At 42.6% G+C, this 25,181-nt stretch overlaps 3 protein-coding genes across 4 annotated transcripts; all 3 read right to left on the minus strand.

Annotated features, from left to right (window-relative positions):
* Positions 1-1,476: 1,476 nt before the first annotated feature.
* Positions 1,477-3,495, minus strand: txnl4a (thioredoxin-like 4A). 2 transcript variants are annotated; one of them, XM_061759815.1, is made up of 4 exons: positions 3,397-3,495; positions 2,910-3,091; positions 1,921-2,024; positions 1,477-1,829 (listed from the first exon to the last, which is right to left on the minus strand). In XM_061759815.1, exons 2-4 carry the CDS (start codon positions 3,060-3,062, stop codon positions 1,658-1,660), a joined length of 429 nt encoding a protein of 142 aa, XP_061615799.1. In that variant the 5' UTR covers positions 3,063-3,091; positions 3,397-3,495; the 3' UTR covers positions 1,477-1,657. The 2 variants fall into 2 exon arrangements, with proteins under 2 accessions (XP_061615799.1, XP_061615798.1); XM_061759814.1 differs by having other exon boundaries at positions 3,309-3,466.
* Positions 3,496-3,952: 457 nt separating this feature from the next.
* LOC133470891 (E3 ubiquitin-protein ligase ZNRF2-like) lies at positions 3,953-13,209 on the minus strand. Its single transcript, XM_061759813.1, has 4 exons — positions 12,379-13,209; positions 10,426-10,521; positions 7,770-7,875; positions 3,953-4,798 (listed from the first exon to the last, which is right to left on the minus strand). The coding sequence occupies exons 1-4, from the start codon at positions 12,704-12,706 to the stop codon at positions 4,741-4,743; spliced, it is 588 nt and encodes a 195-aa protein (XP_061615797.1). The 5' UTR covers positions 12,707-13,209; the 3' UTR covers positions 3,953-4,740.
* A 1,695-nt stretch (positions 13,210-14,904) lies between these two features.
* On the minus strand, positions 14,905-24,286 carry mturn (maturin, neural progenitor differentiation regulator homolog (Xenopus)). The gene is made up of 3 exons (XM_061759816.1): positions 23,881-24,286; positions 17,775-17,897; positions 14,905-16,179 (listed from the first exon to the last, which is right to left on the minus strand). Exons 1-3 carry the CDS (start codon positions 24,037-24,039, stop codon positions 16,072-16,074), a joined length of 390 nt encoding a protein of 129 aa, XP_061615800.1. The 5' UTR covers positions 24,040-24,286; the 3' UTR covers positions 14,905-16,071.
* Between the last annotated feature and the right edge of the window lie 895 nt (positions 24,287-25,181).

Genomic DNA, 25,181 nt, shown 5'->3' on the forward strand with positions numbered 1-25,181 from the left:
CAATTATATAACGTGAGAGAGATGGTGGTGATTAGTTGGCTATGTTGAAGGAGGAGTGAAGTTGCCTCTTTGGATCGTTGGTAGACTATATCCCAGAAAAAATGTTGGTAATACATTATTAGTTGCACACCCATTTTCATGGCAAATCCTCAAAATTATCATTAAACTTTGATGCCATGCTCCACCTGTAGGTAACAAAGGTTTGGCAATCAAGAAGTCATTCCAGTTTATGCATACAATCTCATGTATTAAAAATAAGAGGAAATAAAAGGCATTATTATGTGTCACTGCTGATAGAAGGATGCTTGGGGGGTGGGGGGGTGTTTTGGCAACTACCCTGTCTCCCCTCCGCCCTATGTTTGGTTTAGTATTCAACTATAGAGGCATGGCAACATGTCTCCCCCCTTGGGTGCCCCTCCTCACAGTTTTACAACACCCCTCTTGGTTGCGATCCGCTATCAGTAGAAAACAGATCACGGATTACCATGGTTTTAGCATTTGGACTCTGGAGTCATGAGACATAATTAGATGTGCCATGGGAAATTGGCCGAAAATGTATTTAGTTCCTACAAATATTGTAGCTTCGTTCATCTATTTATGCCAGCGACATACGATGACAGGCAGAATAATTAAATGCTCTTTCACTAGATGGCCACTAGATGTGCCACCGAAACAATGCATGATGATGCCCAATGGGCCCAGTAGTATACAGTGTACATGGGGGGAGGCTGCAGTCATAGACAAATGCATGCCAAACCTTTGTAGGCTAATTTAGGTGGAAAGGACAAGAGGGGCCCGCAGGGGGTGTAAATAGGGATGCAGCGATGGAGTTAATTTCCGGGGGAAAAAAATGTCAATGTCAATCTATGCTGGTGACCAGTCCGGGGTGTACCCCGCCTCGGGCCCAAAAGTCAGCTAGGATAGAATCCAGCTCACCTCTGACCCTAATGGGCATGACCTTACAGAAAGCGGATGGCTAGATGGATATTTAAGGCTTATATATGGTATACAGGGGTGCATAGTGGGGGAAAATGTCTTTTGGGAGAGTGGGGTCCCCCACATCAATGTCACTTATTGAAAATATATATTTATTAATAAATGGTGGCGCTGGTACTGCCAGAACCTATATGGTGTAAAACAAATGTAAATAAAAATAACAGTTGAAAATGACAAAGAATGATCATAAAATTAAATTGACCGCAAAAGAAAATATCACGCTTTTTTTTGTAATGATGTAGAACTCTTGGTTATCAAGAAATCAGTTTTTTTAATGACGATGCAATAGCGAAAGCACGGGCAACAGGTCACCACTTTGGCGCCATCTCGTGGAATATTTGCAACATTGCACTGATTTTCAATGACAACGAACGTGAGTAACAAGTCAAAAGTAAAAAGCTAACTTCTGAGTATTAAAATAATTTGAATGCTTATGCGTAATTAACGCATAATTATAAAAAGACAGCACAAAACAAAACATTTTCCCATTGATATCTGACTTTATTTTGACAAATGATTCCTTGATGATTGTTGAGCACCAAGAAACAAGTCCTTCGAGTGGAACTAAATGGAAAAACTTGATGAAACAAAACAAAACAGAAGTTTAAAAATACCAACCAAGTGAGTAAAAAAAAATTACCAAAATGTCAATAAAATGAAATCAATATCTGTATTTTGTGGAGTAATCCTTGGGCGACACCACCAGACCTCGTCCTTTTCTTGCTCCTCGGTATACAGTCTCGACAATGTCTATCATCTCCTGCTTGTCCTCCATTGTCCAGTTGATCTTGTTATTGTTGCCAGTGCCCAAATCAATCATGATGTGCTTGTTTCTGGGGGGGGAAAAATGTTGACAGTAATTTTGAGACAGGGAGGAGTTTTAATACATTTATTGAAATAACATCAAATGATTAGGTGCTTTACCTGAAAAAGAACATGACAGTGCAGGGGTCGTACAACTCATACATCTTGTTGAAGTCGGGCACTTCTGTAATGTCCACCAGGTAGATGACGGCAAAGTTTTTCACCTAGCAGAGCAGTAAAGTGGATTAGTGGTTAGTGGAGAAAAAAAATCAGCTTTCCGCCCCCCCCCCCCCCCCCCCTAACAGTTCTCTGTGACACACTCTACTTCTAGAATTGCTGAAATTAGCTTGTTTTTAGGGGGCAGACCTGTCTCGAGCAACTGACTAACTGTTACCATAGAGACCGGGGGTGGAACTAGGGAGTTGCGAGTAGTTGAGCAGCATCTACTTTCTGAAGCAGAACCTAGTTTGTAGGTGGAAAAGAGATTGTAAAGCGGGGAATACATTCCTGACTCACCCACAATTGGTAAAAATACACACTATAAAAGTAGTTTTATCCATCCCAGACATGTAAACACGCTTTTTAAAGATATCCTCCACGACTGTTCTTACTATTGCTTGCACAGTCCTCCAAATAAGGGCCAAAGCGAAGCGTGCTGGCTTCAAGCTGTTAATTTGTCCCTACCAGTGGAGGTTTAACTGGAAAACAGCGCATACAGTAATTATAAACCTTTGTACTGCTATTTTAACACACATGGAGCAGCAAGGCATACAAACAGAGCATAAAACAAAACTCACATGCATATAATATTATTGTCTCTGCTCTGTGGGCACAATGACTATGCCTGGAGCTTTGGCTGGGGCCTTCTCTGCCTTTTCTTCTTACCCTAATTACACCGCATCTCGTCCAGTAGGACGTGGCATATTGCGGCACTACACTGACGGTACACAACTGAAAATACAAGCACTTCAAAAGTCAATTGTCCATAATATAGCCCCTTTAAAATCTACAATCGTCCTGTTCGGTGCTATTGAACATGTTTTATTTACCTATGTCGCACGAGCCGATGCTAAGGCAACACAAGAGTTTTACTAAAAGTCTCCACGAACCTTTTCGGCGATGCTGTACAGAACCTCGTCCATTTTCATACACGTTGGGTCCCAGTCGTGTCCGAAGCGGATGACGAGCACTCGGTCCTCTTCGGACAGAATGGCTTGGTCGACCTGCCAGCCATTGTGGAGATGCGGTAGCATGTACGACATTTTCAAAAGTCGCCGTCGAACCCCCGCTCCTGAAATCGACAACAATATTGTTTGGATTCTACATATTTATAATTTTATTTTGCGTTCGTTTTAAAATTAACAATGATGTGAAGGAAAGCGAGGTTATTGTGGCGATGTTAGCCCAATTGCTAATAAGCGCTCGGGACTACCTTTAGAAATACTGGTTTAAAACACAAAAAGCTTATCAACCGACTGTTTAAAATACTTTCAAAGTTAGACACCTACCTAAGTATATTGGCAAAATATGTTATTCGGCGAAACGAGTGGTTTAAAGAAGCTAAATGAAGCGTGTTTACTACTATTCCAGACTAGCCTTTTGACGAGAACGGTGCTGTTGGGTTGTGACATCATCGACACGCGACGGAAACGCACGACGGTGACGTCAGTCGTTTTGATTCAACGATGTGGACACAGAAAACAAGAGCATAGGGATAACAGGCGTGAAACTGTAATAATGTATTCACATTTCGAAATGATACAACAAAAACAATAGCGAGTAACTTCATAGCTCCATAAGTGGTGCCAAACTGAGTGTCCTTAAAAACCTTTGTGGTGGGCTTTACCTCACAAATTTGATGCATTTGGTGTCAATGACTTGTTGAATGTGATGGCATGGTGTTTTGCGCTGCCAAATAGGGAGGATAAAAAATTCCAATTTCCTCTTTGGTTTGGTCAGACAATATTTATGACACTGAGTGGTGATACATTCAATGAGGTCCCCAGACACCCAGACCAAAATATGAACCTTATTATTGTGGCGCAATACTTTATATACTTTGTATATATATGTCTTTTTTAAGCTTTTTTTTTCTTGTTTTACTTGATAGCACATTCAGGGTTTTATTGCTTGAAATCCACATCCTATGCTGTAAAGAGACACAATGACAAAACATTTATTTTCTTGTGCAATTCATTACAGTACAAATAGAAATGACACTGAACAAAGAGCCAAAGGTTATAGGAAACTTTCCAGTCTATGACATAGCAGCATATTATGACACTCCTTTTCAAAGAGCGTACGAATCACCATTAAAAGATATGTCCGAGCCTATCGTCAAGTCCACTCTCTACATGCTACACAATTGCATGGATGTGGTTCAGAGCAGCTGAGCGATTACCTTTTTCATGTTAAGACTATTTGGTCTATGACACATTTGTTTTAATATTGGAAAATAATAGACTACTGCCATCAACGCTAATCATCCCTTAAAGCTGATATAGGCATCTTGTATTCTGTATGGCTGTTTTTTTTGTTTTTTTTGTTTTGTTTTTTCACATTACAGCCGGGACAGAACAGGCAATGATAACAACCAGAAAAATTTCTATTGAAATGTCACATTAGTCTTCCATCCCAACAGAGTTCCTTCCACCGGATCCCAGTTTTTAGGGAAAGGCTCCAGCCAGCAGAGGGCCCGATGAACATTCACTTTGGAGACGCAAGCGGACTCCGCCAGTAGTTTCCCTCGCACATTCCACAACACACAGAACAAAAATAAAATAAAATCCATCAATGTCTCTCCTGCGAGGCCACACGAATAATCCGCTACACAATCATGTTTTACAATCCCTGATGAGCACTTAAACATAATTACAACACTGGAACGTACAGTGTTAAAAATAAGGTCGGGCACAGTAGAATGATTCGCTGTACTCGTTGCTAGTTGGAGGGGTGTTCCGGACACGAGCGATTCACCTCAAACCACTCGTCTATACACCTGGAAACAAAAAAAGAAGAATTATGTGGAAGTTTGAATTAAAGATGACACATTTCACTTTATATTTACTCATGTTTATTATCCATACACATATAGTATGTTCCAGTACAAGAATATCCTCACAATAATTGTCTATATGAAATATGAACTATTTTTAACCTGTCCCACATTGATAAATGGATGCTTCATATTTAGTTAATGTTTCAGAGAAAAGGGAAAGTGTATTTGGATTTGCAGGTACATGTTTAGCATGTACATACTGCAAATGTGATGGTAACACAAACAGTTGTCAGGATCGTTTCAAGCTCCCTCTTAAACTGTTACCACTGGCCCATTAAAACAATACATACATGGCACGTGCAGTTTTTGGATTCCTACAATTACCAACGTTTTCCTTGATTTAACACACACTGGTAAATCTAATTTACAAAGACAAATCCAATTTAGAAGACATGGGTCAAATTTGACCCAGAACAGTCTTTGTGTACTTGGTTTGTAGCACCTGTACAAAAGAATCCCATTTTAAAATATTTTACTTTTTATGCATATTGTGTCACTTGACTAAAAGTAATCAAATTTCAGGGTTTAAAAAATATATATATATTAAGGGTATTTTTATTCCTGTTAAATGTGTCAAGTTTGACACAAACAAAACACAGGATTAGCGGTTTGGAATGTGAATGTTTTCTTAAGCACTGACTCAATGTTTGCTTTCCAAGGGAAATAATAGTTTTCTTTTAATATGTGCCATCGCTTACAGCTATTGGAAAACAAGTCGGTCCAAATTTAAATAGTAGTAGAGAAGGATATTTTTGAAATGACTGACTGAACTCTAAATTGACGGTCATATGGGGGAAGTATTTGTCAGCACTGCGCACTACAGGTTAGCACCTCTGCCTCACAGTTCTGGGGTTTGTAGTTCGAATCTCAGTGCAGGATGTTCTCCCTGTGCTTGCATGGGTTTTCTCCGGGTAAACTGATTTCTTCCAACAATCTGAAAACGTGATGACTCTAAATTGTCCATAGGTGTGAATGTGACTGAACGGTTGCTTGTCTATGTGCCCTGCGATTGGCTGGCCACCAGTACCCAGCCTCTCACCAAATGTCGGCTGGGATAAGATCTAGCTCACCGACGACCCTAATGAGTACAAGAGCTATAGAAAATGGCTGGATGGAATCATAATTTGAATTATTTGAATCATTATTTTGGAATGTATTTCACATCTTCCATTTCTGAAGTCCATATGTAGTCCACGCTGAGCAAGACTAAAGAGCTGTCAAATGATGTCTACGGCTGGAATGAGTTACAAAATCAGCAGCAAAAGGGACGGTGAGAACGGAACAACCACGGACACTATCGTAACGTGGAAGACGATGGTCATTGACGGCCCTTAGTCTGGAGCTCCACACGATATCTTGCCTCATGGAGTGAGGATGATTATGACAAAGGTAAGGGAGCAGCCTCAAAGTAATCAGAAACTATTTAATGATCTGAAGTAGGGTTGCGCTGTTGTTTATGCGGTAGACGGCATAAATATGGCCTACTGTATATAGAATCTGACTTTACCAATCAATCGCGATGCCGCTTGTCGGGTTCGTGTCTGCCACAATATGAAAATGGTTTCAAGCACGTCTGACGTATGTACGTCTCTATCAAACATTCCCCCATCCTCCCTGCTTTTCTGGCTGCTCGGCACCTACCGAAGGGATGCTAGGTGCTAAACTAATTTGCGGCGTACTGGCCACAAGCTGTGGCTCCTTTCTTCTAAATCACTAATCCTCACCTCTATACCGGCGAATAAGCTACACTCCTGACAAGTATCATTATTATTAAAGGAGGATGAGGAGTAACTAACTGAACATGCAACACATCGAGCAAGAACAGAGAAGACGACAGAGAAGCCAGGATAACTGCTAAGATAATGTGAAATAGTAGCAAAACACTAGTGCTTACGTTGCACAGTCTGGCTGGAACCGTGTTACAGCGTAATCAACTATGAACAGCAAATTAGCAGGTTAATTAACAAGGGCCTGGAGATAAAATAATGCAAGAGCTACTACACAGTAACACATTCAAAAATTGGAAATGAATCTGTACATTACTGCATACGTCAGCCAGGAGGAGGAGCCTATAAGGCCAAAAGTATATTAATATATGAAATATTTAGAATATCAGGAATGTTATTTGTTTGTTTGCAACATAGAGTGCCAAGTTTTAAATTTGAGTTTGGTCTGCACAATACATGTTCGAAATTATTTTTTTTTAAGTTGTTTTTTTATTTGTATTTTTTATCAATTTAGCTTTGCTAAGGAGTTATACAACCTATTCAGAAAGACTTGCATTATAATATTTGCACTTACATATAAATCACGATAAACCACCATTACGGTGAGGGGATTAAATTTATACCGTGATATGAATTTTATGCCATATCGCTACCCTTAATCTGAAGACAATCAGGACCTCAGTCACCAAGAAAATAGTTGATAATGTAATGGATTGAAGGCACATGTTCAGGCCTGTCTTAAGTTTGCCAGTGAACATCTAAATTATTCCGCAGAGGCTTGAAGAAAGTGGTTAGATGAAACCAGAGCTTCTTGGCATCAATTGGACCTGCTGTGCTTGGAGGATGAACAAATCTTGAGTATGGCCCAGAGAAGACCATCCCCACAGTAAAGCATGGTGGTGGAAATGTTATGTTTGGGGGTCAAGGCGACTTCACAGAGCCCTGTACTGTCAAATACTGGATGAAAACTGCCTTTCCTCATCAAGAACACTGAAGATGAGTCTTAGATGGATCTTCCAGCATGACAATGACCCAAAATATACAAATTTGTTTATATATAAACCTAGGAGTGGCTCAAGAAAAAACACATTAAGGTGGCCTACTCAGTCTCCAGACCTCACCCTAATAGAAACCTGTTAAGGGAGTTCAAGCTTCGAGTTGAGGCAATTGTGTGAGTAAATTACCCTTTATGGTAGATACAGAGGCAGGGGAGTCTGGCAATGGTGTCGCCTTGCTCCAGCTCCTCTAAGCAGATGGCACATTCCCCAGAATCTCTGGACAGGATGTCCTCTGAAATGGAAAAAAAAAAAATACACAATCTTAGTATCAAATGTCAGATGAGTTACTGGAACTTGCATATTTGTAAACTGTAATAGAATTTCCATAGAAGCATCCTATAGAGAAAAAAAATCATTAATTGAAGCATGTAGCGTCCTTTGCTATATTTTTAGCGGCGACAGGCCCACGTGTCAATACCGGGCTTGGGTGTAACGTGGCTGACTGGTAGCAATGTCATGCATGTATAGAAAATCTAACCTTGCATAGAGATAATAGTATCTGCATGGATTAAGAGAGGGATAAAGTGGATGGATGATGCATTGTTGATTTCCATTATGCACAGTGATGGTCATGAACAAGTGGCGGAGGAGCAATCACATAATTATATGATGCGTGTGATCATGTGCCAGTAGACTGAACTGGCGTTGGACTTTCTTAACTCTGATTTCAAGTTGTTTTGTTAATTTCAATTGCACACAGGAGTTATCATGAATAACTGTCAAGTGGAGCGATCCCATTAATTATAGGCACACGTGCCCGTGTATTTCAAGTAATTTACTTACGATGTTGGCGCATGCATACAATGCCTGTATGCATATGACTGTGTATTTCTAGTACAACCCCAATTCCAATGAAGTTGGGAAGTTGTGTTAAACATAAATAAAAACACAATACAATGATTTGCAAATCATGTTCAACCTATATTTAATTGAATACACTACAACTTGAAACTCTACTATGCAAAGTAAAAGCCATTTATCAACAACACCCAGAAACGTCGCCGGCTTCTCTGGGCCGAGCTCATCTAAGATGGACTGATGCAAAGTGGAAAAGTGTTCTGTGGTCCGATTAGTCCACATTTCAAATTGTTTTTGGAAATTGTGGACGTCTTGTCCTCCGGGCCAAAGAGGAAAAGAACCATCCAGATTGTTATGGACGCAAAGTTCAAAAGCCAGCATCTGTGATGGTGTGGGGCTGTATTAGTGCCAATGGCATGGGTAACTTACACATCTGTGAAGGCACCATTAATGCTGAAAGGTATTATACAGGTTTTGGAGAAACATATGCTGCCATCCAAGCAACGTCTTCATGGACACCCCTGCTTATTCCAGCAAGAGAATGCCAAACCACATTCTGCACGTGATACAACAGCATGGCTTCGTAGTAAAAGAGTGCGGGTACTAGACTGGCCTGCCTGCAGTCCAGACCTGTCTCCCATTGAAAATGTGTGGCACATTATGAAGCGTAAAATACGACAACGGAGACCCCGGACTGTTGAACAGCTGAAGCTGTACATCAAGCAAGCATGGGAAAGAATTCCCCCTACAAAGCTTCAACAATTAGTGTCCTCAGTTCCCAAACGTTCATTGAATGTTGTTAAAAGAAAAGGTGATGTAACACAGTGGTAAACATGACCCTGTCCCAGCTTTTTTGGAACGTGATGCAGCCATAAAATTCTAAGTTAATGATTATTTGCTAAAAACAATAGTTTATCAGTTTGAACATTAAATATCTTCTCTTTCTAGTGTATTCAATTAAATATAGGTTGATCGTGATTTGCAAATCATTGTATTCTGTTTTTATTTATGTTTAACACAACGTCCCAACTTCATTGGAATTGGGGTTGCAGATGTATCTACTTATATTATACAACGTGGCTGTTATCATTAATGACTGGCATGGAGTGATCACATTACAGGAACTGTATGAAAACTGTGCATTGCCTAGCATGAGTACGCCCTAAGACACTACCATAGAAAGTAGTTGAATACAAGTACACTATGTGCAATATTCACTTAAGGTCCGTTTATTTCTACATACTTACAGTACATCATAAAGCCTGTAAGCAGGTACGGTGTTAAAACAGCAAACTCCCAAGATATGGGGGTTCATCATTTGCACTATATCACAGTGCAAATGATGAGTGTTAAGAGTGTTTTTTTTTGTTGTTAAATGGGTTTTTACAGTCCACGGGTGATTCTGAATTTAGAGTTGGGTGCCTTCAGCGCCGTACCCCGTTGTGCCACAACAAACTGGGCAGCAGCACTTAGTTCTACTGGAAGAGATGCAACGTAATTAAGAGTGAAAAGAAAGCGGAGGCTCCGTCAGTGTAACACAGCACAGTGCAACCCAGCGATACGCGTGGGCCATGGACCAAGCCCGATTGCCAATAGCGAAAATCTGCCATTAATTGACGCTCCTTATAATTGCCCTGAAACAAAAAATCTTTATAAAGAAAAAAACTAATAAGCGGTGGTTTTCTGCAAATAAGTGAGGATAGATCTATTAGATGTTAGCATTCAGCTAGCAGACATCTGGTAGACAAAATGATATGGCTTGGTTGACATTTTGGTGTTTTAATATACAATGTTTAATTCTCTTTTGTTTTACATGCCACTTTTACAGTAAACTTTTGCATTTACATAAGTATAATGTGTTTACATCGCAGATTTTCATCCATCGTGAGTGGGTCTTGCACAAGGACCCCGTGATAAACGGGATTTCACTTCATGCACCAGCAGGTGACATGTAGTCATAAAAGCATAATGGTGTCAATCTTACTGTTGTAGGTGAGCCGCGATTTGCTGAAACACATGAGCAGATGTTTCTCTATATCATCCGACGCCATGAACTTGGAACACACGGGACAGTGGAAACCTGGGGAGGAGACGAACACAAAGAGAGGAAGATGAAGAGGACCCAGATGTGGCAGGTACACGACTCAACACATACTTCTGGAAACTGTGTGACTAGTTTAGTATGCTGTGTAAACCGTGCACTTTTTGACTCGATTATCTGTAGCCATTTTGTTCATTTCAGTTGTGCAAGGTCATAATGTACCTCACAACACATTCTTCTGGAAAAACACTCCATGTGACTGAATGGTTTAGTGTTTAATCAAGTCATAATTTGAAGCCCATATACGTGGATTTGGAGCAGCTTCTCAGCCAGATTAACCGGGCAAGCGTCCACTAGCTGGAGTATGATGAAATGGCCTCCATTGCATCATAAGTGCACCATGTGTCCACAGGGAAGGCCAGGAAAGAGGAAGAGGACGTGACAGAAGACCTGCTGGTCATTAGTGATTGGACTTCCTGGTGAGGGAAATCACCACCACGGGGAGGGGGGGGGGGGGGGAGAATAAGGAGAAGTCAGAATAAGGAAATGACATGGAAACACTATAAAAGCTTTGTTTCAGTTATATGATATGGGGGCAGGTGAGATAATGACAGTTTTGATTACATTCAGTTTTGTCTCATTTAGGACACACCCCACCAGGAAGTGTATGTTTGTGTGTGTGCGGCGCGTGCAAATGTGTAACCAGCAGGCAGCTCTTATCTGCTGACCTACATTATGCACTCTTCCCTCTCGCGCTCGCCGTGAAAAACAGGCCGGTTTTGCAAGACTGTTAAAGAGTGGGGAGGGGAGGGAAGAAGGAAGACTCTTAAAGCAAAACAGCCACCTGTGGCTGCAGTCACATGGCGACGGCTGTTATACTGTAAGTGCCATACGCCCCAGTGGAAAAATACAAGTAAAGCAAGTAAACCTGCGTTAAAATACGCATTTGCTAAGCTCACATTCACTTTGTTAGGACACACGCATGGTAAAGTTAGGCCACGCTGGAGGTGGCGTGTTCTTCAGAGGGGAACAATGGATAGGCCAATAGCAGGCGGTGGTGGGAAACATGCAGCACATGGGCTATGTGCGGCCCCGTGAGGCATTCCATCTGGTCTGCTGTTCTAAAAACAAATAAAGCCTTCAACTTCTATTTAAAAAAAATAAAACAAAAACTCAAATTATAACAAATTTTGATCACCCGCCTCGAAAAGTTTATTTTCCATTTCTGGGTCGGGCCAGGGCTGCTGTTGTGTGTGTAGAAGGTTTGCAGGCACTAAAGGACCTTAGTGTGTGTTTTATTTTTATTTTTATTTTTTATTTTTTTTTAACTTGAAAAAAAATTGCAATTTTGCAATCTTGCTTGTCCTCATTAGGGATATGGTGCCTACCCCAGCTGACTTTGGGCAGATATGCAGGGGACACCTGGGACTGGTCGCCCAGCCAATAACAGGGCACATCTAGACAAACAACATTCACTCTCACATTTACACATATGGACAATTTTTAATCTAAAAAGCATGTTTTGTTTTAAATGAATGCAATGTACGTTTCTTTTGAATACATGTAGAAAACCCACAGGAACGCCCGAGCTTGGATTCACTCCCAGAACTGTGAGGCCGATGCGTTCAGACCCACAACAAATAAATGCTCATCTATTTATTTTCTATTGCGCCTCTCCATTTTGGGTCACGGGTGAGCTTTTGCAGCGCAGTACACCCTGAAATGGTCACCAAGCACATGTAGACAAACAACCGTTCACAATCACGTTCACACCTATGGACAATATATTCGCATTTACTTGCGCAGTGCTGCCAGACATGAAAAAAATGTGACCCCTAACTTGTCATAATGCACATGAATTAACTTTGACCTCGAGCAACCTGATCTTGAGCTTACCTGTCAGCAGGCGGGGGGACAGATGAGCCGGTAGGGACCCTATTAGCAGCCTGTGGCCCTCGGGGGTCAGCTGGCCTTCGTCGTCACCATCTGTGCCGTCCAGACTTTGATTGAGAGCGTGAGAGCCCGGCCTGCCCCCTGCCGGTATGCTGAGGCCGGAGCTAGTGGGGCCCCCGCCCGTGTACCTGATCCGGGGCCCCTCGGGTCCATTGGTGTACCTGAAACCAGCGAACCTTTCCCCTCCGCCGGAGTTCCCGGACGGCAGATCGGAGCTGGAATATGCCCGGGTTCTGCCGTCGTACGCGGAATTGCTTTGTTTGGCCCCCATGCTGTTTTTTTTGTTTGTTTGTTTGTTTTTTCCCCTATTGTTTTTGTGATCAGGGGCGAAGCTCGTCAAGCTCTTGAGTGCGGCTTAACACATGCTTACCGTCCTGACGACGTGACAGCAACAAAGGAGACGCAAGTCAAAGCGACATTGTAGCGTCGAGACAACATCTTAAAGTTCCATTGTCGTGCGTAAAAGTGCGGACTGGCTCACACGCAACTTTAATTTCCCAAACGACCGTTTTTGTTTGTTGTTGTTGTTGGGTTTTTTTTGTTTTTTTTTGAGGGGTTAGTTTGACAGAGCCCTTCGTTCGTTAACCCCCGAAATAAAACAAAGGTGGAATAAATGATAGAATCTCTTCAGCTGGAAGCCATCCGTCGATCCTCCTCCGACGTGCAAACGTATGATCAAGAGTTGACAGGCGTCCAGCGTAGTTAAAGTTTGCTTTTGTTCTCGACTGTGGATCTTCTGGGGAGAAAAATAAAAGCAGGGATTGCCATCCTCCTCCCACCGGAAGCGTCTGTCAAGAGGAGAGTTTGTTGCCTTCAAAGTAAAAGGTAATGAGCGACTCCCCTCTCTCAAATAACCGTTCGAGTTAAGATTTATCCTTTTTATGTTACATTTATGATTTATAAGCAATATGCTTCAATTTTCTATATATAAAACAGTGTACTCGGTTACTTAAACCGCAATTTGTTTTTATTTTGAAGGCCACATTCATAGTCCCTCGTTTCCGACCCGTACCTGATTTACCAGTCGAGCGCTTGCGTCAGGTCGCTCATGACGTCACACTCAGTGAGTCCAGCGGCCTGTTGTTGGCTCAGGACTTGTTGCCAGTCAATCGCAGGGCACATGCAGATATACACCCATTCATTTTCACATTTAGACTTATGGACAATATATTTATATTAATTTGCGAATCCTTTGTTGCAATAACTGCATCACCACAAGTCAATCTCCAGACTTAAACCCAACAGACTCACCTTCAACTCTTTGGGCAATTTGGAGTCTTAAATAAATCTAACGTTCATGTTTTTGGAATGTGGGATGAAGGCGGAGTAGCCACGCAAGCACGAGAAGAACATGCATACTAGAATCAGACCTAGAACCTGTTGACTGTGAGGCAGATGCGGTAACAACTCATTCACTGTGCTGCCTGACTGGGCAATTAAAAAAAAAGATAAAACAAATCAAAACACATTCGGAAAAAGTGGCAATTTAGTGATAGCTGCGGTCCTGACCAAATGGATTAAAAATCAACCCACAAAATAATTTCTTGATTTATTATACATTATTTTTCCATTTCCGGTTCGGGCCATGGCGCCTGGTGTGTGTGTGCGTGAGAAAGGATTTCTGATGCTCAAGGGCGTAAAAGGAAAGAAAAAAAAACAATCTTGCAACGACTGTGACCCTGACGAAACGGAAGACAATGTGTGTGTGTGTGTGCGCCTGTGTGGGTGTGTGCGCCCATGTGTGTGTGTAGCTTTCCCAGCACCTGAGGACCCAAAAGTGTGTGTTTTTACCAACTTGAAAAACTGGCAATTTTGCGACAACAAAAATTCGACCCCCTGAAAATTGTCACTGTTGGCATTTCTGGATCGTGCCAGGACCATGTTTTTGTGTGTTGAAGGTTTCCCGGCGCTCGAGGACATCCATCCATCCACCCATTTTCTGAGCCGCTTCTCCTCACTAGGGTCGCGGGCGTGCTGGAGCCTATCGCAGCTGTCTTCGGGCAGGAGGCGGGGTTCACCCTGAACTGGTTGCCAGCCAATCGCAGTGCACATAGAAACAAACAACCATTTGCACTCACAGTCATGCCTACGGGCAATTTAGAGTCTCCAATTAATGCATGTTTTTGGGATGTGGGAGGAAACCGGAGTGTCCGGAGAAAACCCACGCAGGCACGGGGAGAACATGCAAACTCCACACAGGAGGGGCATGCATTTTTTTATTTTTTTTTTAAACAACCTGAAAAATTAGCAGTTTTGCCACAGTAAAAAGAACAGCACAACGAAATGGATCAACATTGACCCCCTTGTCAAATTCCTTTTTTTTGTCATTTCTGTCTGATTGGTGCCCCTGGTGTGTGTGGACATTTTCCTGGTGCTCGAGAAAGTCATTTCTACAAACTTGAAAAATTAAGCGATTTTGCAAAGCGAAAGAAAATCAACCCCTCTGAAATAGACACAACAACCAAAAAGTGGGTTCACACCCTTTATTGGAACAATTGCACACACACATACACGCTTGCACGTGCGTCTCGGGGACAAACGCAATAAAGATACACTGCATGAGGAACATTGGAAGAGGCCTAGAATGACACAAACACAGGCTAAAGATGAACCATCTCTGTGGTGAAGGCGGTGGTGGGTGGCAGCGTGGCTCCAAGCGCCAAATAGCAACAGAAATCAGATTTACACTGTTGTAAAAAAAGAGGTGTACAACCGGAGTCCCTTTCTGTGCCTCTACGTACAATACAGTGTATATGCTTATGTACTGTACCTGTGATTGTTGTAGGTAACGTTGTACCTTTTCCAGGACCAAATATGTACATACTACCCCTATAATGAGTGTACGCTGCCATTTGGGTATGCATTTCATTAAAGTACGCCTAAGAGAAACGTATGTGAACGGCTTGTGCTGGGAGAGGCAAGGCAACAACTAGGAAGACCACATTTAAGAGATAGAGAAGATAAACGAGGGTGTCATGTGACACTCGAACCAGGAAGAGCGAACTCTGCAGCACTGGGCCTTTTGTTGTGACAGTCACAAGATAGCAAAATGATGGAAAAAAAAAATGTCCACGTACGGTGATGTAATACGAGTTATTCTCCATGCCCCTCGTGATAAGGAAATGCGTAAAATGCTTTTTTGCGATCACAGTCAAAACACTTGAGATTCGCCTAATACCACAAATGGAAAAATCTGCCTCGCCTCATCTCGTATTTTTTTCACCCATCCGTTCTCCTCCCTGGTGTTTGCATGTTGTCACCGGGTGAGCGTAGAAAGTGGGTTAACGGTCACATTCGTCTCCCGGGAAGTACAAGTAGTGCGTGTTGCCGTAACCGATGCCATGCCGTGGAACGTTAACCAAAAACAGTGAAAGATTATGAAACTTGCGCGGTGGCGTAGGTCCCATAGCCCTGTTATGTTTCTGTGCATGGGGTGGGGGTGGGGGGGGGGGCGCATTTAGAAAGCAAAGCAACATTCAAGAACATGGTGGTGCATTTTCTTAGTAAGTTGGCCCTGTGTGTGTGTGTGTGTGTGTGTGTGTGTGTATCAGTAGTGAGGCCCCCAGGACCCCTGGCCAGCTTCCTCCCTCCTCTCTGGTGTGTGTGGGGTGGGTGGGGGGGGGGGGGGGGTGCTTGTCACTGCTGGCTGACCCCCATCTGCTGGTGGTCAGGCCCCGGCTCGCCCTCCACGTCGGCGTGGTAATGCTCAAACGTCTCGTCTTCTATGTCAGGGAGCCCCAGCAGCTAGCGGGAGGAGACGGAAAACATTGAGTTTGAACACTCTTGTGCGTGCGTCAGTATAGCCCCAATACTCAATGCTTTGCAGCCTGTTTAATAAGTTGAGTAAAGAGGTAGGAGTAAGTCACATACAGTATGTTCAATTCTCAAGTTACCGTGGCAAAAGTCAAGTCGAGTCCTGACGAAATGTCAAGCAAGTCAAGTGATTACTTTGATCAAGTGATTATAAATCAAGTCATACAGTCTTGCTCGGTCGGTTACAACATATTCACACATTAGCCACTTTGCACTGTATTTGTAGTCTTCATTTAGTCTATTGCAGTGATTCTCAATCTTCTTAACATCTAAATAAATACTTAGCTCTCCAAGTACAACCAAGATTACAATATTACAGCAGCGTAGTCGGTCTTAAGTATTCATCAAAAAAAAGAAACAGGTTTTATTCCCACAAAGTATCTTTATTAGCATGGTAAGCCACTGCAAAATTATGCACAGGCTAGGAAAATTGAAAAAAAAAAACTGTACTTAAAGGCTTAAAGGGGAGTTTCAGCATGACCTGAAAGTAGTACATGAGGAGAATTATCTTTGAAATTCTGTCTCCATCTTTTTTTTTTTTTTTTTTAATAAACCCGAGTAAAAACAACCAATCAGAAACAGAAGGCATGACTGACGGGGTGTCAATCATTCCCCATGACTTTGTGCTGGTATTCTGTTACCCGTTACGTTGGGCATGAGGAGGTTTTCTAAGACTATGATAGAATGTCCACCTCCGGTTGGCAACAATAGTTAAAAAGCAGTATTGGACACATCCGGAGACAAAATAAGGATGAACAGCCTTTCAGAGGTAGAGGGGCCAAAGGCAGCACAGAGAATTCAGAGCTGGTGCAAAATATTTTTTTCTGTTCAGCAAGTAAATTTATCACCTTTTTTTCTGTACATTCCCAAAAGATAAAACTTCAAACCGATAACATTTAGTGTTACAGTAACACTCCGTAACGAATAACATCGCAGCCGTGGCTAACGTGGGCTTGTTTACAGCGCACGTCGAATGCAAGTCAGGGTGGAGGCATTAGTGAAGTGAGGCTAAATTCAAATCTTGCTAGCAGTTTTATAACTGCAAACTCCCCCTTTCAATAATGATTCGATTAAAATGGATTGCACGTAAATGAATGTTTAAAAACAGATCTGAAAGGTTAAATCCAAATGTATTGAACTTAAAAGTTAAATGCAATTCAACTGTACTTATGCAGTAATTCTCTTGCGTACCACACTTTGAAAATCAATTGTCTATTACTTTATTGTCTTCTCAATGAAACGCATAAACGGCATGAAGCGTCATTAATGTTTGACCAGCTATCGGTGAGCTTACCTGTTTTTGTGGGTTTTACAGTGACTGATGAAGTTAGTTGTCATAGTTGTTGTGTCTCTCACCTTTCAAGCCAGAGGATACACATTCAAAACATTTAACTCAAAACTGAGCAGGTCTATGAGTAATTCAGGGTTGTTTATCTATTCCAGTGTTGAGAGAGACGCCAACACAGCATTCAGAGGTCACTGTGTATGTGGGAGTGTGTGTTAAAAAGCAACATTGTTTATCTTACAGGCCTGAAGGACGTGAAGACCTTCTGCAGCACCTCCAGCAGGGTCTTCTTGCCACAGGACGAGATGTAATCCTGAGCCAGCTGTAAGAATGGTAGGCAGTCCTCGCTCTCGCTCCACACATGCTGTACAAACACCAAATTCATTGTAAACATTAAAAATATATATATTCAGGAGGCGAAGTCAGCTATCTGGCTCCAGTTTGCGGCCTACGCATTTTCCTGGGTCTTGGCCAGCGCAACCGAAGGAAAGTGGAACAGAGCAATTAGACCAGATAAAGGGGTGAGCAATACGGTGTGGACTGAGCACAAATAAGATAATTATCATCGGAATGGGAAAACTGAGCAAAAAATGGTGAATCCCCCATATGAACCTCAAGCTTTGATGCAGTGCAATAGATGGCCTAGGTTTAAAAAAAAAATGCTTAGCAATTTAGCATCACTCACTGGGGCCTATTGTGGTAAATCCTTGAGTTCCTCCAGTGGCAGTTTCTGGCATGTGCATTATGTGTGGTCACACATGGCCAACATTGCTAGGCGGTGGCAGTGCAAAAAAAAAATAAAATCTGCATGAAATGGTTTGGTGATGTGGATGTATGACCTTGCACCCTCTCGTGAAGTCTCCCTTTTTAGAAGAGATGCAGGGTGATGGACCATCCCTCAGTAAGTAATCTGAAGTGAAGCACTGAACAACTTTTTAATCAACTAACATCAGTGAATCAGTGCAGTAAAAATAACTGCCATGGCATTTCCATGGAGGTTTGTGTCAATTGGTGCAACTTGTGTCAAGGAATAATTTTGTTTTTACTTTCCAGAGGGCGCTACATGATTGAATTTTTTTTTTTGGGGGGAGCGGGGGTCGTGTTCATGACCCCTAAGATTTTCACATGTTCACCAGGATACACATGCTTGCAAAAATGTAGTTTTCAGGCATGCTGAAGCGCCCCAAAAGGCAATAAACCAGCGATTCTAAGAGGGCCCTAGTAAAATGACCGATTCTGTCACCCTAAATCAAACTCATTTTTGTCGCGGGCCATATTGTAGTTACGGTTTCCCTCAGCGGGCCGTTATGACTGTGAAACCATAAAAATCTTTAATCGCCTCATCATATTTACACACGAAATTTATGAACTCGTTTTGGAATCAGAAATCAAGGGTAATGGGTTTTTCAACTATTGTTCATGTTTGGTAACACATAAATGCTTGCAGTATCTCAACATTACCCATCTATCCATCCATTTTCTGAGCCGCTTATCGTCACAGGGGTTGCAGGAGTGCTGGAGCCTATACCAGCTATCTTCGGGCAGGAGGCGCGGTACACCCTGAACTGGTTGCCAGCCAATCGCAGGGCACATACAAACAAACACCCATCCGCACTCACATTCACACCGACGGGCAATTTAGCGGAAAGCGGAGTGCCCGGAGAAAACCCATGCAGGCACGGGGAGAACATGCAAACTCCACACAGGCGGGGCTGGGGATTGAACCCCTGTCCTCAGTGGACCGTCTGTGAGGCAGACGCTCTAACCAGTCGTCCAACGTGCCGCCTCAACATTATCATTTATGATATATGACTATTTGAAATTTCGGTGCAGATTTGAAGAAGAATCATGAAAGTTGACACACATGATTTGCCTTCGCGGGCCACATAAAATCCAGTGGCGGGCCGGATCTGGCGTTGAGTTTGACACCTGTGCCCTAAATGAATAGACTGATCACTGTTTTAAAGCAATTTGACCACAAGGGATTAGGAGGTGCTATTAGGAAATTGAAATATCTCCACACTTTTTCCAAGGTCCGTAATCAAACTGTGTTGGCTGACTTCCCAAGCTGCCGAGAGAGCTCTTTGTCCTGAAGCATTTGCATGTCTATGGCCAATAAAAGTGTGTTTTGATTACGGTAATACGTCATCAAGTCCACTTCCTCATTACAGCGCAGAAAGTGAAAACTAATTTATGCACTTATTAGGGAGAACACCATTGGCTCTACTTGCTTTTTAGTGTTGTTTAACTGGAGTCCAAAGGCCGTAGGGTTACAGATTTACAAGATTGGTCAAAACAGTTGGTCCAAAAATGATTGTTTATGGACTAAAAATAATTTATCTTTGTTCATCTATCTATGCCAGCAACGTATACTGACAGGTAGAACAATTAAAATCTCTTAATTATTTAACCAACCAACTGTGAAACCACCTGTTCCCATTTACACAACATAATAATTGTGTTCAACTAAACAGGCGCAGATTTCCCACTAATTAAATTTGTGAGCAAATTGTGATGAGATCATCATTATTTCAGTATATATACTGTACTTTTTGTTTTGTTGGTGTCAATCAAGACCATTACAATAGCTGTATCAAATATTAGGCCTTTCCAAAAAAAAAAAAAAAAAGCGCAATCACTGTGGATTTATTATTATTTTAGATAAATGTTTTTGGAAAACTCACCAAGCTCCCCGAAAATCACTCAGCGTCCTGCAAAGTTAGGAAAATTTTGCCCCCGACACCAGTTTTACCCATCAACAAAAACTTCACTGGATATGTCTCTCATCCCAGAACGCATGCGCAAAAATGTCTAAATAGCTGGAAGGTGGTGATTGAATAAAACAACAAAGGGAGCTGATTTGAATATGTTATCACATTGTTTATTATGTTAAAGGTCACCCAAAGTGTTTGTTTTTAATCAGCATCTCCACCTTGTGTCAAATACACCCTGGTGTGGGAGTAATGCGAAGAGATGGCCAACAATGTTAATGTCACGGTGGGTTGATGCTGATCCCTTGTGCAAACCGTGCTTGAGCAAGGCAGCGAAAGCCTCAATTTGACTCACTATTGAGAAGTGAAACATCTACAAGGTTAGATGTGGTATCATATGACTTATTTGAATGGGAGTGCGCTTTGTGTTGCAGCGTCCTCTAGTGCGCTGTTTCCTAACCTTTATTAAACCAAGGCACATATTTTACATGAGAAAATTCTAACAATACACCACCAAACAAAAAAAGGTGCAGAAGGTACATACTAAAATAATGATGTGTCCTCAATTTACTCCCACATTTACTTACGAAGTGTGGAATCTGGACCTGTTTAGTTGAACACAAAGTTATTCTGTTGTATGAATGGTGACACACGGATACACGTTAATTGTACCTTCTGACATCTAGTGGAAGAGCATTTAATTGTTTTGCTCGTCACTATACATCTCTGGCGCGGCACGGTGGCCGACTGGTTAGAGCGTCAGCCTCACAGTTCTGAGGACCCGGGTTCAATCCCCGGCCCCGCCTGTGTGGAGTTTGCATGTTCTCCCCGTGCCTGCGTGGGTTTTCTCCGGGCACTCCGGTTTCCTCCCACATCCCAAAAACATGCATGAATTGGAGACTCTAAATTGCCCGTAGGCATGACTGTGAGTGCGAATGGTTGTTAGTTTCTATGTGCCCTGCGATTGGCTGGCAACCAGTTCAGGGTGTACCCCGCCTCCTGCCCGATGACAGCTGGGATAGGCTCCAGCACGCCCGCGACCCTAGCTCAGAAAATGGATGGATGGATGTTTGGTTGATTGGGAGTGCTTGGTGCTAAAGAGTTCCATAGAGACAGTGATTGTAGCTGAAGTGTGTGTGTGTGTGTGTGTGTGTGTGTGTGTGTGCGCGTGCGCGCATGCATGGGCCTGCAGCGATTGGCCTGCGTTATATGAGAATGCGGCGTTACACTGCAAACTAGAGCAGGAGAAAAAGACGATTAAGGGAGAGATGGATGGATGCAGTGAGATAATAAAATCTCATCGTAATGTAGTCACTTCTTGCATACAGTACTGCAAGTCAGCTCCCTGACCACAACGTTAGGTACACCTGCACGCATCTTCATGGTGAGTATCATGCGTGTGTAAGAGAATAGGCCATTTGATTGATTTGTCAATTTTATAATCAGCTTACCTGTTTAAATGGAAAAAAAGAACATTTTTATCATCTTTTTGTTGACTGAAATTTCAAAAATTCAAAATATGGCGGCAGAGAAGAAGGCTAATTTCATCATTCAATGCATTCACACTGTTTTCTCAATTGCGCCGCCTTGGTCAAATCACATGTAAGGGGTTGTTTACTAATACTTGTGACATCATGGTGACTTATCCTATAGCCGTTTCTTAGTAATTTAGCTCTATTAGAGGGACTACATATTTGAAACAACATCCATCCATCCATCCATTTTCTGAGCGGCATCTCCTCACTAGGGTCGCGGGCGTGCTGGAGCCTATCCCAGCTGTCATCGGGCAGGAGGCAGGGTACACCCTGAACTGGTTGCCAGCCAATCGCAGGGCACATACAAACAAACAACCATTCGCACTCACAGTCACACTTACGGGCAATTTAGAGTCTCCAATCAATGCATGTTTTTGGGATGTGGGAGGAAACCGGAGTGCCCGGAGAAAACCCATGCAGGCACGGGGAGAACATGCAAACTCCATACAGGTGGGGCCGGGGATTGAACCCGGATCCTCAGAACTGTGAGGCTGACGCTCTAACCAGTCGTCCACCGTGCCGCCTGAAACAACATTGAAATCTATAAAAAATAAATCAAAAAATAAAGGTTTTGATTTGGATTTGATTTGGGTGTACCTAATGTTGTGTCCTGGTAAGATGGATGCTCTTTTATACTCTGTCACCACAACCCACTGGGTTGCCACACAAGGCATCTTTCTCTGTCAACATAGAGGTCTGTATTTACTGGATAATGTCGACCGCTGTGTCATTGTGTGTGTTATCAAGTGCGGAGGGCCTCATGGGTCATCTCCATCTGGCCCCTGTCATTATGAAAGCTGGGTCGGGTTGAGAGGGAGGGGAGCGACAGAGAGAAGGCAGGTCTGCAACAGCACTGATATGATGATGATGATGATGATGATGATACTGATATGTGGTCATCTGTGAACATGCAAGTGTTTTTGACCAGTGTTTTTGGCGGCCGGCCAATAGAGGGCACTAGGGCGCCGCCCCCACCATCGACACATTACCTTGAATCAGAGGTGAAAAAATGTCGGGCCAAAAACTCCCATTTCTAAATTTGGACAATTTCCTATTTTTACACAAATCGATAATATTGGTCAGTCCACATGTTGGTATGTTATTTTTTTTACAAATGACTGACCAGTCTAAAGTGTTGCAAATGGCTTGCTCTCCTGGACGAAACAATGTGAATGGGTCAACAAACATGCCGTTTTTGTGATTTTGCTGAAAAGTGATGGTTTTGTAGATGCAAGGTTTCCGCCAGCGATTTTATTTTTTTAGATGAGTAGGATGAAAATTGTGTAGTTAATGAACAGTCAAGTTGTTTTATTTATCTGTGTTGTATAATTGGTGCCAGAGTTCCGCCCTGGGGCGCAAAAAAGCGTCACCCATAGACTGCCGTTAAAAGTTGATTTACGTAGGACCGGCCTCCCGCCTGGGGCCGACGTCACGTCCGTCTGTCATAAAGTAGCTTCGGCTGATTGACGGGTCGAGCCAGGGGGGTTGGAGACAGTCGGATATGGATGCAAAATGGAGGAAAATGAATTTTAAAAAAAACAATCAGTGAAGTCACTTAAGACAGCACCTTTTGAGAAGAGAATATCATGAGAAGTTTGATGTGAAAGAGCGCAAACCTGTTTCGCTGAGCAAATAATCAGCAGTCAATACACCTTTGTCCAGGACTTGCTTTAGCAGCAAGGCTCGCCTATCTGCATGTAGCGAGGCCTTATTCTGCTTTCCCCGTATCTCCCTTTTTCAAACGTCAGGATTTGACCCAGCATGTGACTGATGTATATATTAACTCCACCAGCCGCCACTGTTATGTGACCGGCCTTTTCTGCCCGGCATCAACCTTGGAGATGATGGTGCAAGTCTGCGTTGCTGCATGATTGCATAATATGACACTGCAGCGACCGGAATGTGACTAGTAATGCATCATAATCCAACCAGGGGGGTGCTTTATATGAGGGGGTGGGGGGGTGGGGGTACATGACATCATCTATTCCTTCCTCCGTGTCCATGGGGACCCCGCCTATGTTAGAACCCACACACACGCGCGCGCGCACACGCAGTATGTACAGTATATGTTTATAGAGAGAGGAGGGACAGGCCCACTCACGAAAGTGTCGGTTCCGCCGGGGCACAGCACGTAGAAGGAGACGCCGGGCTCCGCGTAGAAGTCCAGCCGCCTCTCGTCGTCCTCCTCGGCGAAGATGAGCTCGAACGGGTTCCCCGAGCACCACTTCTCGGCCGCCTCCACCAGATGCTTGAACTCCATCCTCGGTTAGCCCCCTCTCGCTGCCTCCCTTCCTCCTTCTTCTTCTGCTTCTGCCTCCCCCCAAAAGGTGCTCCTCGATGCGGATGTTGAAGCGAGACAAAGAGGAGCCGAGCTGGTGGTCGCATCAGCAGCCCCCTTTCGGTCTGCGCATCTCCTCTTTAAAAAGACGTCAGTAGTAAGAGAGCGCCATTCCGCTCCGTTATGAAAGCAGTCCGGCGGGCGAGTGAGTGCATGATGCACACGCAAAAGGGGGACGCTGGAAAAAAAAAAGGAAAAAAAAAAAAAAAAAAAAAAAACGCGCGATGACGAACGCTGAATCCAGGAAGGCGTCCATGTTGGAGCGTCCGGCTTTTTCCTCTCTGTGTGCTGCGCATTTTCCGTCATATTGAGCAGCAAAATACAATAGCTTCAACAATGGAAGACGTCACTTGATGTTAAAAAAAAATACACTTCAAATGAACCACGTGGCGCCGTATTGTTGAGAAATACGCCCAGTGGTCACTTCATTGTAGGTACACCTGCATTATCTTAATAAAGTGTGTTTGTATTTTTAAAAAGAAATGGTATGTGTATTTATTGCATTAATCCTTCAAATAAACCAATAATAGCAATAATTATTATAATTTGATTTGCAATTGAATTTAAAAATTAAAAGTTGGTTTTAAAAAAAAAGTCGCAAGGTACACCTACATCTTATTTTTTCTAATTCAATACAAAAAATTTAATCAATATATAACATTTACAAAATAAATAATTTGGTCAACCTTTAAAATGGAAAAAAAGAATAAAAACAGTATGAACTCTACATCACTACACTACATCTTAGTATGCACTTTTTAAAAATTGTATTTTGTAATGTACATCTACAGATGACTTCAAACACACAAATCCACAACAAATTATTCAAAACAAAATACTGGAGGTACACTGTACACTGCATCGTCTTTATTTCCCCCGCCTTGCAGTATTGATTATCGCCACTAGAGGACGTGCGACTCTAGGTTTCGAGTCCCTGTGATTGGCGTTGGGTCAAGTTCCACGTGAACCTTTGCTCAAGCCAGAAACACGAGTTGAGCGTGTGCTGAAAATAAATGCACGACAATTAAATCACGTTCAGTAACTTTTATTTTGAAAATGAAGAC

This window comes from Phyllopteryx taeniolatus, chromosome 21, assembly GCF_024500385.1.
Source record: "Phyllopteryx taeniolatus isolate TA_2022b chromosome 21, UOR_Ptae_1.2, whole genome shotgun sequence".
NCBI classification, from domain to species: Eukaryota; Metazoa; Chordata; class Actinopteri; order Syngnathiformes; family Syngnathidae; genus Phyllopteryx; species Phyllopteryx taeniolatus.

What these genes read in the sequence shown, in the direction of transcription:
- txnl4a (XM_061759815.1), bottom strand. Translation starts at nt 3,062, where the DNA reads ATGTCGTACATGCTACCGCATCTCCACAATGGCTGGCAGGTCGACCAA. An exon ending in TGTACAGCATCGCCGAAAAG is followed by an intron (nt 2,025 to 2,909) that starts GTTCGTGGAGAC and finishes CTGCTCTGCTAG; the next exon opens with GTGAAAAACTTTGCCGTCAT. An exon ending in ACTGTCATGTTCTTTTTCAG is followed by an intron (nt 1,830 to 1,920) that starts GTAAAGCACCTA and finishes TTCCCCCCCCAG; the next exon opens with AAACAAGCACATCATGATTG.
- LOC133470891 (XM_061759813.1), bottom strand. Translation starts at nt 12,706, where the DNA reads ATGGGGGCCAAACAAAGCAATTCCGCGTACGACGGCAGAACCCGGGCA. An exon ending in ATCGCGGCTCACCTACAACA is followed by an intron (nt 7,876 to 10,425) that starts GTAAGATTGACA and finishes TTTCCATTTCAG; the next exon opens with AGGACATCCTGTCCAGAGAT. An exon ending in CTCTGTATCTACCATAAAGG is followed by an intron (nt 4,799 to 7,769) that starts GTAATTTACTCA and finishes TTTTGTTTCCAG; the next exon opens with GTGTATAGACGAGTGGTTTG.
- mturn (XM_061759816.1), bottom strand. Translation starts at nt 24,039, where the DNA reads ATGGAGTTCAAGCATCTGGTGGAGGCGGCCGAGAAGTGGTGCTCGGGG. An exon ending in CCGGCGGAACCGACACTTTC is followed by an intron (nt 17,898 to 23,880) that starts GTGAGTGGGCCT and finishes GTGTTTGTACAG; the next exon opens with CATGTGTGGAGCGAGAGCGA. An exon ending in TCTTCACGTCCTTCAGGCCT is followed by an intron (nt 16,180 to 17,774) that starts GTAAGATAAACA and finishes TCCTCCCGCTAG; the next exon opens with CTGCTGGGGCTCCCTGACAT.